We start from the raw sequence: 15,049 nt of genomic DNA on the forward strand, positions 1-15,049 counted from the left end.
GCCCGGGGTGCCCGCGAGCCCCCCAGGCCCAGCCGGCGGGGACACCTGCGGTTACTGCCCAACGACTGCGCCTCTGCCCGCCTGGGGGAAGTGGGGCCAGGCCCCGGCGCGCTGGGGGCGCACAGCTTGAGGGGGCAGCCGGGGGGCCCGTGGCCACTGAGCACCCAGGGGAGAAGGCTGCGGAGCTCTTGCCCGGCCGGCCGGCCGCTCCCGGCCCCGGCGCTGCAGCCCGAGCGCCGCGGCCTCCCGCCGCCTGGGTGGTCTGCTTTGCGCCGTGGGCTTTTCTGCAGCTTGAAAAGCCGCCTCGATAGGCGGTGGCAGTGGGCGGCGGGCAGCGCCGCCGCCTCTTTCCTCCTCTCCGTTGTCCCCGTTCTCCATCCCCCCTTTTCTCGCCTCTTGCCCCTCTCTGCTCCACCTTGCAGCTCCCTCACGCCCCCGACTCCCCACTTTTCTTGGGCGTCTCCTCTCCCCCCGGCTCTGTCCTCTCCTCTGTTCTGAGCTCATTCATTCCCGTCTTTTTCCCTGCACCCCCCCGCCCCGCTCTGCAGGCTCTTCTCCCCTGGTCCGCCCTCCCCGCCTCCCTTCCCTCTCCGCCCGGCCTCCTCCCGCGGCGGCCGCGGGAGCCTCTCGGGTGCGTGGGTCCTGCGACCTAGAAGCTGAATCACTGGCCCCGCACAAGCGCCCCCAGGGCCGCCGCAGGAGAGGGCAGGGGAGCCCCGGGGCCTCTTGCAGCTACGGGCCGCCAGCGGCCGCCAGATCCTTCCCCGCCGCGGGGGCCCCCTGGGCCCGGGGGAGCCTCGGTGATTGCTCCTGCTCTTCCCAAGGGACGCGCCCAGCGCCTCGGGGAGGACTCGGGGAGCGCGGCAGGCGCAGAAAGTCCGGGACAAAGCCAAAGGCTGGGCGCTCGGGCCGCTGGGCCCCGGCCCCCGAGGCCAGTGTGGCCGGCCGACCCCGGCCCCCCGCCGTCTGCTGCGCCCCAGCGCCTGATCCGGCGCCCCAGGGAGCCCCAGGCTGGGGGGCGGGCCGTGGACACCCCAGATCCGCGGCAGCCGAAAACGGCGGGGGCGTCGCACAGAGGGCAGACAGCGGCCCGGGGAGGCAGAGGGACACACCCTGGGGCACAGAAAGCAGAGACGGCTACGGAGACCTGGGGCCCGTGAGACTCGGAGAGGCAAAGCCCGAGGCGGAGGGAGAGAAACTCCGAGAACCCAGGTGGAAGAGCGGGGAGGGAGCGCGCGCGGCCAGGCCCGGACCCACGGGTGCGGGGGGCCCGTCTGGGAGGGCACCCGGAGCCTGCGGGACCCCCGCTGCCCTAGCTAGTCACCCGCGCCTCCTCCCCGAGTGTTCGCTCCCTCCCCTCGCCAAACACCGCCGGACTCCGGGAACATTTTACTCTCCCCATCATGGTTTTATTCACGTCGTTTTTCTCTCGCTTCCTTTTCTCTTATTTTCCCCTCCCCCGTCCCTTCCTCCCTCCCCCCCCCCCTCTAATTTTCATTTCTTTCTCTTTCCTTTCTCTCCAAACCGTCCTAGCAACAAATAACTACTTTACGTTTTGCAAATCTCACGGGCGCAGAGACAGTTCGGGCAAAACGTTCTAAGGCGCTCTGGGCCTTCCGCCCACTTCCAGGAGTGGCGGGTCAAGGACAGTGCTCAGAGCTAAGGTTGCTTTAAAGCTATTACTACTCTAGGCTGGAGCTGGGCATTAGGGAAGGTGACGCGCGCCACCTAGAGAGCATCCCTTCTCACTGCGGAGTCTCTTCCTCTGGCCCTTCTTAGAACCCTCCTGGAACATCAGAAGGAGCAGGGGCCCAGAGGGATTGAAATCCCATTTGCAGACAAGGAAACTGAAAAAAGAAAAAAAAAATTCTGGAAGGGACGTTGGAAAAAGTTTTACCTAGGCAGATATCAAAAAGGATTTGTCCCGTCCACTCCAGGCCTTGGATGCCTTTGGGGAGTAGTTGGTGGACTATCTCGTGGACAAGTTCCCGATTCCGACTTTTCCTCCTCAAATTCGTCCTTCACACTGCTAGGGAAGTAATTTCCCCAAGTTACACTTTGGTTCTGTCCTCCTCTCACTCAAAACCTTCGGGTACCTCATGGCTACTTGAAGAAAGCAGAACCTCCTGATTCTGGCATTCAAGGAAAGGCTGCCAGTCCGGTCTGAAAGGGCTTCCCATCTCTCTCCCCCTGCTCCTGTTGGTTGCGGTTTTCATTCCTTTCTCGTCTTGGCCGAAACCTGTGCTGGGAACAACTCTCCTTAACCCATGTCTAGTTGAGTTTCTTCAGTTCATAATGAAGGCAAGTGCAAGAATCTCCTCCTAGAAATCTTTCCGGTCTCTCATGGCCGAAAATGTCCTCTCCATCCTGAGATTTCTCATGGCATTTGACCCAACCCTGCTCTACTTGTAAGAACGATTTTAGTGGATCTTCTTTTCCCTTATTCTGTTATAATATGCTCGAACACCTCTCATCTGGACTACGGCGCTTACTCCTCCACTGATTTCTATGCCTCTGGTTTGGGCTTTTTCCAATCTCTCTTCCTTGCTCTTGGCAAACTGATGTTCTCAAATAGGGATCCAACCATGTTTTTCCTTGCTCAAAAAAATCTCACTAGCTCCAAGTCCTAATCCAGTAATGTTTCTCTGCTCCTGCCCCCCTTACCTTTAACATACCGACTCTAGGATAAAATATTCTTGACATTAAAAAAAAAAACAAATTAGCTACTTTTATTCCTAACAAGTGTGATTTTACATTAAGCCAACTGTGACTAGAGGCTAGAACAAGCTTACCTTAAGAGTGCTAGGGCCCTGCAGCCAGGGGGAAAGAAGTCAGTTTGACCTTTAAAGTCCTTTACAATCCATTTCTCATATAGTTCCCTAATTTATTTTATATGATGATCCTTTATACACTCTCCATTTCAGTGAAACTGCCCTATTTGCTGTTCTGGGTAAGATAATTCAATCTGCATGAGACCCAGCCAACGTGGTAGAAAGAAGTCAGAAAGCTGCCTGACTTTTCCCCAGTTTCCCTTGAAAACAACTTTAAATCAAACCTCTGAAGATTCTGGAGTGGCAGAAATTACAAATGGTTTAGTTCTATCTTTTCAGCTTAAGAATAAAACCTTCAGCTTAAATGAAACCATTTTTCAGCTTAAGACAGCTTGGAAGGACTAGGAAAGATCTGATTCACTTGGGTGAAATGAGAGGGTAGGGCACACATTGTCTGGGAAAGGCAGCCATATGATCTTAGCCATAGCATAGATGGGCAATGGAGACCCCTCAGTAATTGCTCAACAGGACAGCAGTACAAACAAAAACTCCTGCGAGGCCTGGCGACAACAGATCACATCAGGCTTCCCCATGTGAGCATGTCACCAAGCATCAGAAGCCCCAATGCTCAAAGTCAGTGACCTCACCCCACGGCCCGGAGCACATGAAGTTTGGGAACTTGCTTCCTGTGCTACAGCAGAGTCCACTTCAAAAGCTATGAACTGGGGGAAGGAGGAGGAGAAGAAAATGAGCAAGTAACTAAAAAGAATCTTGACCACAGAAAGTTATTATGGTGACAGGGGAGATCAAAACACCAATTCAGAAAAGAACAAAATGCCTACATGTAAAACCTTAAAGGGGGATATGAATTGGGCTCAAGGCCAAAGTGCCTTCTTGGAAGATCTCAAAATAGTTGTTAGACATGTATTGGGTCAACCTGCCATCTGGGGGTGGGAGGAGAAGGAGGGGAAAAATTAGAACAAAAGGTTTGGCAATTGTCAGTGTTGTAAAATTACCCATGCATATATCTGGTAAATAAAAACTATTAAAAAAAATAGTTGTTAGAAGTCAGATAAGAGAGGTAGAAGAAAAATCAGGAAAAGAAATGAAAGGTATGTAATAGTCAATAGCTTGGAAAAGGAAGGATGTAAATTCACTGAAAAAAAATGCAGTTGGCTAAATGGAAAAAAAAAAAAATCCACTGGAATTAGCCAAATGGAAAAGGAAGTATAAAAGCTTAACTAAAGAAAATCATTCCTTAAAAATTAAAACTGGGCAAATGGAAGCTTGATGTCTGTGAGACATCAAGAATCAATAAAAAGAATGGGAAAAAAATAGCAGAAAATATAAAATACCTCACTGGAAAAACAATTGATCTAACAAATAGATCCAGGAGAAATAATTTAAGAATTATTGGACTACCTGAAAGCCACATCAAAAAAAAAGATCCTGGACAGCATCTTTCAAGAAACCATCAAAGAAAACTACCCTGATATCTTAGAATCAGAGGGCAAAATAGTCATTGAAAGAATCCATCGATCACCTCCTGAAAGAGATCCCACAATGAAAACGCCAAGAAATATTGTAGCTAAATTCCAGAATTATGAGGTCAAGAAAAAAAAAATATTGCAAGCAGTCATAAGCAAACAAAAACAATTCAAATACTGAGGAGCCACAGTCAAGATTACCTAGGATTTAACAGTTTCTAGATTAAAGGACCAGAAGGCCTGGAATGTGGTATTTCAGAAGGCAAAGGGACTTGGATTACAACCAAGAATCAACTACCCAGCAAAACTGAGTGTAATCTTTCAGGGAAAAAGATGGGTATTCAAGGAAATAGGGCACTTTCAAACTTACTTGATGAAAAGGCCAGAGCTGAACAGAAAATTGAATTTTCAAATACAAGACTCAAGAGAAGCATATAAAGGTAAAAATGAAAAAAAAAAAAAAAAAAAAAAAAACTTGTTCAAGATAAAACTACTTACCTCCTTACATGAGAAGATGATACTTAACAACTCTTGAGAACGCTCTCTTTATTAGGACAGTATACATAAATACAGGGTATGGGTGTAAGTTGACTCTGATGATACATACAAAGAAATGAAAAGGTGAAAGTTTTGTTCTGGGAGAAAGGGAAAAGGGGAGAAAAATGGGATAAATTACACTTTGTGAAGAGGTACAAAAGACCTATTAAAGTAGAAGGAAAAAAGGGAGGGGGATGAGCATTGTTTGAACCTTAATCTCATCAGATTTGGCTCAAAGAGGGAATAACACCCTGAATTGGATATGGAAACTTATTTTGCCCTATAGGGACATAGGAGAAATGAGAAAGAAAAGAGGGCAGGATAGAAGGGAAGGTAGCAGTAGGAAAAAAGGAGAAAGAGAAGGGAGGACGGCCAATTAAGAAGAGAGGATATGGTCAGAAACAAAATAATGGTAAGGAGAGAGGGGGTGAAAAGAGAAAAAATATAAATGGGAGAAAATAGAATGGAGGGAAATACAGGGCTCTCCCATAACATGGCCGTGATGGCAGAATTGATTAAAACGCATTTGAAACAGATACCAGTTCTTAATCTCCACCTCTTTTTTTGTTTGTTTTGTATTAATCATTCTTGGTTTTTCCAAAAAGCAAGCAGTGATTAAAGATTGCTATTTTCCTTTACCAATAATGGCAATTTTAGGGAGTTCCCAGTAGTCCAAGATGGCATCAGTGCCCAAAGACAGCCTTTTTTTTTTTTTCTTTCCGACTCAACATGAGGACCTCCTATGGCAGAGTTCTTACGTCTTGCCTTCTGAAGCACCTTACTCTCTAGTAAGTGCTACCTCTGACCATTGTTTAAAAAGCTGAGCTGCTGAAGAATTCTGCAGTCTTCTATATAATGGACTTTCTTGGATTTCCGGCTTTGCCACATCTGTATGCATGAGATCCCTTCACAGTAGGGGCTAGTTTTGAGAGCTTGTTCCCTCACAGATGTGTTTTTACATATTAGATACATCAAGGACCCAGCATGAGTATTGCTTTCACAGGGGTCATGCCTTAGTTGAGTTTTCAGGAGTTGGAGTGGCGATAAGACTCATCGGCTGGAAACCAACCTCGCTGAGGGGCTAACTTAGCATATCTCTGGATAATAGACCTCTGCGCAAAGCCTTTCCATCGGTTTTCACTCTACTGGTAAGAACTGAGGATCCCCTTTAAGGAGGCTTTAAAAGAGGGTTTCATAAAGGAAAATAAACTGCTATGTAAATGTGCATTATTTTCTTGTTTCCTTCGAGGGTGTTGAAGCAAGCCATCGATAAATTTTAACCTTTAAGGCCCAAATATAGCTTCGGCTGGGGAAGTTGTAGGGCTTAGAGGAAATAAAGGTAGGGTCCAATCCAAGCTCCATATTTGAGTCTTTCAAATAACAGGGCATACAGAGCAGAACTGAGTGAGGGGCCAGAGGAGAGGATAAATATGAAGCCTCTGCTATGTGCTAAGCACTTTACTGACATTATCTAATGAAGCAACTCTTCTGGCTAATAAATCAGCAGAAAGCACTGAAGAAAAGGCAGTGGTTGTGCTACAATAAAGATGAACTCCAATCAATCAACAAGGATTTATTAGTTACCTACCAGGCTCTGTGCTGAATGCTGGGGATGGGGTTGGGGGAAGCAGTCACCCCCTCAGAGAACCAACATTCCCATGAAGAAAGTGGCAAGTCTGCTTAGAGGGGATGGCACTAAAAGCTGTGGGTGAGGGAGAGGGAAAGACTTCTTTTTGTTTGTTTGTTTTGTGAAGTATCAGACTTCTGTCTGATAAAGCAAGTATTTTTAAAATAATAGCTTTTTATTTTTAAAATACATGAAAAGGTAGTTTTCTCAACATTCACTTCTGCAAAATCTTGTTCCAAATTTTTCTCCTTCCCTTCCTCCACTCCCTCCCCTAGACAGCAAGTAATCCAATGTTAAATGTGCAATTCTTTTACACGTATTTCCACATTTATCATGCTGCACAAGAAAAATCAGATCAAAAGGGGAAAAAATGAGAAAGAAGAAATAGCAAACTACAATACAAGTGAAAATCTTATCTTGTGATCCACTCAGTCCCCATAGTCCTCTCTCTGGGTGTAAATGGCTTCCTCTATCACAAGGAACTGAATCACCTCGCTACTGAAGAGAGCCATGTCTATCACAATTGATCATTGCATAGTCTTGCTGTGTTGTTGTGTGTACAATGATCTCTTGGTTCTGCTCATTTCACTCAGCATCAGTTCCTATAAGTCTCTCCAGGCCTCTCTGAAATCATCCTGCTGGTTGTTTCTTATAGAACAATAATTTTCCATAACATGCATACACTAGAACATATTCATCCAATTCCCAGCTGATGGGCATCCACTCAGTTTCCAGTTTCTGGCCACTACAGAGACGGCTGCCACAAACATTTTGGCACATGTGGGTCCCTTTCCCTCCTTTAAGATCTCTTTGGGATCTAAGCCCAATAGAAACACTGCTGGGTCAAAGGGGATGTACAATTTGATGGACCTTTGGGCATAGTGCCAAATTGCTTTCAGAATAGATCCGTTCATAACTCCACCAATGATGTATTAGTGTGAGGGAAAGACTTCTTGCAAAAGGGATGGGAGCTGTCCTCAAGGCTGTGTCCAAGAGGAGGGGGAGCTCCCTCACCCTTCAGATCAGCCAAGGAAGGACATGAGAAGGGAGGGGGAACGAGGAGGTCACTGGATCGAAGGGCATGAAGTGAAAGAGAAGGCCTGGAAAAGTATTTAGTCCTGTTAGAGCTTAAGATGCCAAATGAAGGACTATCTGGTCCTGGTGGTAAAATAGAGCCACGGGATTTATTGGGCGGAGGGTGAGATGACAACTTCTGCTTTAGGAAAAACATTTGGGAGCTGAGTGGAGCATGGGAGGGGGAGGGAGGAAGGAAACCAGTTAGGACAGTGTGGATAAGAGGTCAGGAGGATCTGAACTAGAATGTTGTCTGTGGCCAATGAGGAAGATGTCCTAGAGAAAGAAATGATGGCTTGATATTTGAGACGAGTCAAGAGTCAAGGAGGAAAAGTGAGTAAAGGAAATATGCCAATTCAGCGACTGGAAGAATAGTGGTCCATTAAATGTCATTAAGAAATTTGGGAGGGGTTGGGTTTGAGGCAGATGGAAGAGAAGTTGTTTTGAAGATATCTACGGAACTCCTATTTCACATCCGGCAGAAATGCGGGTAGGTGAGTCATCTCCCCAGAGAGAACTGCAGTCCCCCCGAGACATCCAGAAAGAAAAGGGCCCAGCATGGTGTGCGGAGACGCCTTTTAAGGCCTGACCCAGATAATCTAGCATAAGACTGAAGAATGGTCAGACAGCTGGGAGAACCAGGTAAAGCGGTCACGAAGACCCCAAAAGGAAAATGTGGGAAAGGGTGATCAACAGCATCAAATCTGGCCCTGACTGGGTTGGGCCTAGAGGTACTTGGAGAGACCCCTTCAGGTGAAGGGTGTGGTGGGAGGGGAAGGCGGCATCCACTGCTGGACCCATCCAGGGAGGCTTAAGGAGGTCAGACCCTGGGGTCTAGGACTTGGCCAACATGGCAGGGCACTCCCTCCCTGGATCCGCACAGCAGCCCCAGCATGGAGGCAAACCAGTGAAGTGCCTTGCCTGGGGTGACGGGCTCATGTCATGCAGCTGTGGGGCAGGGATGGAAGTATCCCAGGCGAAATTATCGGCAGCGCAGCGGAGGCTCTGGATGAGCCAGGCCAAGGCCCGAGCAAAGAGGGTAATCTGTCTTGATCATGAAGCTAACCTTTCCCATTAACAAACATTTTATTAGGCTCCGGATTTTATTGCTTCCCGATTGACCTAACATTTCGAGAAAAGGAGAGAGATCTGTTCCTCTCGGTGTTTATCATTTAGAATCATCCAGACACTTGGATAACATATTTCTTATCTTTGGTAAGAATAGATTTAGAATAATTTCCATTACAATAGCCTAATAATTCTCCTGCTATGTGAAACAATTTTTTTTTTTTTAAAGCTTTCTAGACCTCAGAATTCAATCGTCAGTCCATTTCCCACAGGCTGAAACTTTGATCTTGTACATAACATCCTCCCAAGTTTAGAGCTATTTTTAAAATGCAAAACATGGCAATAAAAATTAGAAAAAACTTAAAACAATTTGTAATTTACCTTGTTTCATAAGCAAAGAAAAAAAAAAAAACCACAAATTTTTTTTTTTTTTTGCAATAACTAGATTATGCTTAATTTAAAAATCTAAAGTGCTTTAAATGCTTGCTTTTTGTTTGGAAACCAGACTACGTCATTACTAATCAGAGGTGCTAAGAAGGGATGAGAAGATTTTCATATATTATTTCTTGGGCATGGGGAAAAAGCATCTTATTTTGAAATGAGAATTTAATGGTTAAGAATGTACCTCTAGAGTAAGGCATTTTGCATTATACTCTGATATTTCAAAATGGTAACTTCTTTTTTCTCAGAAAAACATCCAACATTTGCCCACTGAAATCTCAGGTTGTCCCTTGAAAGATTAAAAACCAAACCAAATCTTTTTTTTTCAGTCATATTTGCTAGATCACATAATGCTTGTAAATAATGGAAGTCTTTCTCTTTTTTATCTTTGGCTTAATTCACTAAATTTTTTTTAGTAAATCAACTAGTGTAAACATTTATAGGTAGAAAAAAAGGATTTTCAACATAAAAACAAGGTCAACAAATAGCCAAATGTTACCTAGAAATACGCGAGTGGAGCTGAGCTGACCCGAGTGTGCAGTCCCAGTGCCTTTTCTGTGTTTTCTACCAACGAACGCTGGGGAGTTTGCACTGTCCTACCGCAGGGGCACATGGCTGGCCCAGCAGGCATTGGGAGGGAGTTCCTCCCGGATAGCGAAGGACTCTTTTCTCTCCTGGGGCGGGTTGGATGAAGCCAAGAGATCAGGAGCAGTAACTAAGCAGCTCTGCGGCCTGGGACAAGGCCCTCACCAAGCTTGGATTCGGATTCTCATCGGCGTGTCTCCAGTTCGGTTTGAGAGTTCATTTCTCAGAATGTTTTAAATTCTACTTATTTGCGCTTGACTATCTTTCCGTCTGTGAACACAAAGCTGCCTATCCAGCCATTTATTTTCAAGCCAAAATGGGGGGCTTATAGTCAAGTATTTGATGACCTAAAAAAAAGTGGCTTATAACTAAAAAATTTCTTCCAGATTTCTGTGGAGAAATCGTAAAAACAGTACGCATTTGAAATCTAAATCAGGATTCTGTGTTATGTTCAGACAGGTGAGGAACTGAGTTGAAAGTAAAAGCATTCTTTATTAAAACAATTCACCTTTATAGTAAGGCTCTTGTATATGCGTTTACGTCATTTCTTTTCAGAGGAAGAATCAAGGGGTTGGACTAAATAACGCTCAAAATCCCTTCTAGCCCTACAAATTCTATGGAGTTTTGGTCCAAATTTTGTCACAGGGGAAAAACATCTTTATCAGTTTATGTTTGTTAGGTTAGGGCTGTACTGTCACTGTATGACAACTCACAAGGAGTCATCTGAAGAATTTAAAAACAGAAAAATATCTTACAACTCAAGGTTTGGGAAACATTTTATAATTTATATATAAAATTTCAGTAAGAAACCATGTAAAATGACAGAAATATCCACCTTACATAAGAGTCCAAAAAAAAAAAAAAAAAAAAAAAAAAAAAAAAAACCCACACAGAATGTAAATTTTAATTATAAAACATAAGAATATGAACACAACATTGTAAAATAATCTCAGATTATTTGGCAACTTATTACATCATTGCAAGAGACAAATTTGATCTTAAGAAAAGTTTAATCTTATGAAAAACTTAGCTTGGACAGTTTGTTCTCATGGGAGTTAAACATGTTAAAAAAAGGCTCTGGCCTTAAGACCAGGTTTTATTCTGAAATACTTGTGTATAAAACAGAACACAAAATGCCAAAGCTCTAGAGATAGAAGAAATGGTTTTTTCATCTTCGATGGATCTTCATTGAAAAGGACAAATACTGAAAGAATAAAGTAAGCTTTGAAATAACACAGAGTAGTTGGATTGAAGCTCAACTGGAAAACTTTCTGCTGAAGATGGTATGAACTTTCCTAAACTAGAACTATTTTTACTTCATTTAGATGGTAATAAAGCCACGTATGTGAATGTAATTTAAAAACAAGTTACAGTTTCTTTAACATAGTCACAACTGTGAACAGAAAAACAACTGAGTCCCTTTCTTTAACTAATCTACTTACTTGAATACATGCGAAATAATTCTTTAACTCCTGCCACACTATATTCAGATAAGTTCAGGGCAGAGGCCTGAAACAATTCCTATTGATGACTGCATAGCATTTAAAACCTGTTTTTATTTAAAAAAAAAAAAAAAAATTAATAAAGAAAAAAGAAAGGAAAAAAAGAGAATAAAATAAAAATAAACAGAATATAGTAAAGTTCACAGATAAGTCTTCTCTGTAAAATAAATAAAGTGTTCATCATTGAGTAGCATCATACATAGAGTAAAATACAACCTATTTTTACATGTTTATATACTGTACAAAGATTATCAGGAGGCATTCATCAGGTGCCTGGTGGGTTGGAAGCTTTTGCATTAGCGATGTCTGTCACATTGGGAAATCCCAACTTCGAATGTTAAAATATACAACTACTTTGTTTTAAATTCAGATACAAAGTAAACCTATTTTCTTTAGCTGAAATAAATGTACATATCTCCTATAAACAAGTTTGTAAAGCTGTTCAGAACATAACAAGAGAAAGCTTGCATCTGGTAAAGTACAGCACATGCGCGTCCTCTTCCTCTCAAAAAGTGGATGCCCCAAGAGGTGCTCTTACCCCTTTTTCAAACCACGGCGGAGACTGCTCAGTACGACCGCTTTGCTTTTTTCCCCGGTGCTTCTTCCACTTTCTGCTGCCCTCTTGTCCGGACCACTGGTGGACTGGGCTCTCTCTTGCGTTTGGCAGGAGGGGAGAGCGGGGCTTTTGATCTGTGTTATAGAGGGAACCAGGCTGTCAGAGCTACAAGGACTGAGTCTAGAGATCAAGGGGAATGCCACCCTCATCCTCCTGGTGCCCAGAAAGGGAAAGTCACTCGCCTGACGATGGTAAAGTAAGTAAACTTTGGGGAAATTCAAACAGTGGGAGACCTTTGGACCCAATGTGGGTAGGGCCTGTCACTAGCTCTCTGGGCCTGCCTTCTCCTGAGTCAAGCAACTGGGTTTTTGATGGCTCATGGCTCTTTTACCCATCTCCCTCATCTCCTAACAGGGTCAAACAGAATAGAACCAACCTTCGTTTAATATTGAATTAATACTGAAGCACTTATTGAGCACCTGTTATGTTTCAGACTTGGGATTAAGAACACAAAAGAAAAACCAAATAGTTCCTCTCATCAAGGAGCTTCCATTCAACACACTCCCAAGTCCCTCAGCTCTGTCCTGTGGCCTGGCCACGGTGACTCTGAAGGCCTCAGGTCTTGGAAGCCGTCGTCTCAGCCTCCCCCGACCTCTTCTCTTTACCCAGTGCCTGCTAGGCTTCAGCAGGGAAGCAAGATGGTGACTAAAGTTGGCTCCCCGGCCCATCTGATCATGTTCCAAACCAGGATCTCTGCCCGAGGGTAAAGACTGGTTGGCTCTGTATGCCTGGCACGGGTCACCGAATGCCATCACAAGACACATCCCCAAGAGCTGCAGCTTCTCTGACATTTACTGAGATGCTGGGGTCCTGGGAAAGTTTGGAGAATGGCTGAAGGACTGAAGAGATGATCCATTAATGAGTCACTGATTCACTGACAGCTATCTTCTGGGGAAGACCAGCATCCCTCACAACCATTCCCTAAATGCCCACTGCGGGCCAGGCAGGCACCAAGAACACAGAGAAAAAGCCAGTATCCTCGTGCTTATGGAGCTCCCCCTCAAGTGGGACCTGGCCCGAGCTCTGAGAACATTTACCAAACACTCGCTTTCCAAGAGCAGGTCCTGAAGGCCGGCCATGCCGCAACCTGTTAATAAAGCTCCCGCTGCCCTTTCTTTCCCTCCGTAGCATCGTTCCTAACCAGGTTTCCCAGCCCATTCTGGCAGAGCCACGTCACCACTAGAGCAGTGTGACCGACCCTGGCAGCAAATGCAACCTTCCCCGTCTCCTTCTTTCTGTTTTCCGCAGCTGTGAGACCTCTGTCCTGGAATCCCCCACCTCTTCCTGCCCCCCTCCCCTTGTCTGGGCTTCCTTACTCTCATCTCTAGGTCGATCGGATCTTTTACATATTCTGTCTTACTAGGAGAAGGCGGACTTCTTGAGGGAAATCTTGTCATCTTGCAGATTTCAACCTGCAGAGAGCAGACTGGACTGTCCTTGGGAAGCAATATTATTGACCATCACTGCATCCTTCTGGACAGAGCATCCTCCATCCTCCGCTCTGGTCCATTTCCCTAGGGAGTCTGTCACATGGCTCGGTCCCTGGTTATCAGCCAATGTGCCCTCCCTAACCCTTTCCCAACCCATGTGCATGTTTTTGTCTTAGGGATTTCCTCTGGGCCATGGCTCCAGCTGTCACCTCTTAAAGCCCTTAAGTCCAGACCTTTCCCTGTCTTTGGACAATTCTAAGTGGACGCTTGGCTGGCCCTTGAGTTGATTATGTCCAGAATCGAAGCCATCTCTCTCAGTCGAATTGTTCTCCCTCCAACTTCCCCGTTTCTGGGGCCCTGCCTGGAATCTCCTTGAGCCATCCTGGTCAGCGCGCTGTCATGCCCCAACTTCCCCGACCTGGCTCTAATGCGACAGTACTTCCACCTGAATGGTTGTAAAGGCCTCAATCTAAGGCCAGGCAGCCCGCTGCCCTGGAGCCTTCATCAGTTCTTAACCAATGTCTTGCAACTGGACCCTGATGACTGGTCTGATCCACTTTCAAGTCCAGACACCACCTTCCTGGTATCGTTGGGTTTGAGAATGAAGGAGCTGGTAGAGTCTTCTTCATGGGAACTTCTTACCATGTCATTCCTCTGCCACAAAACCTTTAGAATCACTAGGAGCCTGGCATTGATGCCCCCCAGCACTGCTTTGCCATCTGCCTTCATAAAACCTACGTCTGTGCCCAGGAGGTTCGCACAGGACACTCACACGGCTCCTGTCTGCAGGGGCCCCACGGACTCTCCAAGAATCCGGCCAAACTTTCCTGACCCTCCCCAGGACTTCGTCCTCCCTGGAGTCCTGTCACGTCTATCTTGAATTATTAATTTTTGCATGCAGTTGATTCTTCTAAGCGAGTTTAGCTCCCATCTGGGTCCCCTAGTCCCTGTCACGGCGCCCTGAATGACTGTGCTGAGTAAGTTCAGCATGGACTGAATTAAATGAAAAATAAGTATTATAAACCCAGTGATGATCTACCTACCCCTGGAGCAGCTAGGGGGCGCAGTGGATAGAGCACCAGCCTTGAATTCAGGAGGACTGGAGTTCAAATCTGGTCTCAGACACTTAACACTTCCTAGCTATGTGACCCTGGGCAAGTCACTTAACCCCAGCCTCAGGGAAAAAAAAAAAAAAAAAAAGATCTACCTACTCCCTACTGCACATCAGTGGGGATGTGAGACCGGGCAACACAAGTGGGCTCTGGAAAACAAGCCCAGCAGACCAGTGGCACGGTAAGTGCCAAGGAGGGGACAGCTTACAGGGTCTCACATCCTACCTACCTCAATGGGGAAGCGGAGTCAGAGTCTAACTGAGAAACTTTTAAAAGCGCAGTCCATGGGGGAATCTGTTCCACTTATCACGCAGAGTTATCAGAAGGGTTTTTTCATGCACACTCCCCTCCTCAACTCCCCCAACAGGGTGGTGACAGAGAAAAATTTGCTACTTAAAAAAAAAAAACAAAAACAACCCCCAAAACTTCTATGAGCAGAAGTGGAAACAGGGCCAGGTGTTAGAGGGAATCACAGACTTGGAGCTAAGTGAAAGGTCCCCTGGGCCGCCCTGTCTCCTTAAAAGACTACGTGGAACCTAGACTTGGAGGCCCCACTCCAGGGACAGGGACTTGCTCAATATTTTAGGAAGCAGCTCATCTCATTCCTGGAGAGCTCTTGTTAATTAGACAACGAGGACTCAATGTCTACAGGTTGCTGGTCACGGGGCAGGCAGCGGGATAAAAACACAGACATCAATCACTTCTGCCCTAATGTACAGTCTGTGTAGATGTTTGCACAGTACCTTGGGAGGGTTTTTTGGAGGGAGGGAGAGACTAAGAGTTGGAGGATCAGGAAGTT

The 15,049-nt window shown here is 45.7% G+C and overlaps 1 protein-coding gene across 3 annotated transcripts in view; it reads right to left on the bottom strand.

Annotated features, from left to right (window-relative positions):
- Positions 1–10,581: 10,581 nt before the first annotated feature.
- BOD1L1 (biorientation of chromosomes in cell division 1 like 1) overlaps positions 10,582–15,049 on the bottom strand; it is a 60,163-nt gene continuing 55,695 nt past the window's right edge. For all 3 annotated transcript variants that reach the window (XM_074274931.1, XM_074274929.1, XM_074274928.1), the window contains exon 27: positions 10,582–11,782. In XM_074274931.1, the coding sequence (XP_074131032.1) occupies positions 11,659–11,782 (124 nt within the window). In that variant the 3' untranslated portion in view covers positions 10,582–11,658. The remainder of the gene's footprint in view (positions 11,783–15,049) is intronic.

This window comes from Sminthopsis crassicaudata, chromosome 6 (genome assembly GCF_048593235.1).
Source record: "Sminthopsis crassicaudata isolate SCR6 chromosome 6, ASM4859323v1, whole genome shotgun sequence".
NCBI lineage: Eukaryota > Metazoa > Chordata > Mammalia > Dasyuromorphia > Dasyuridae > Sminthopsis > Sminthopsis crassicaudata.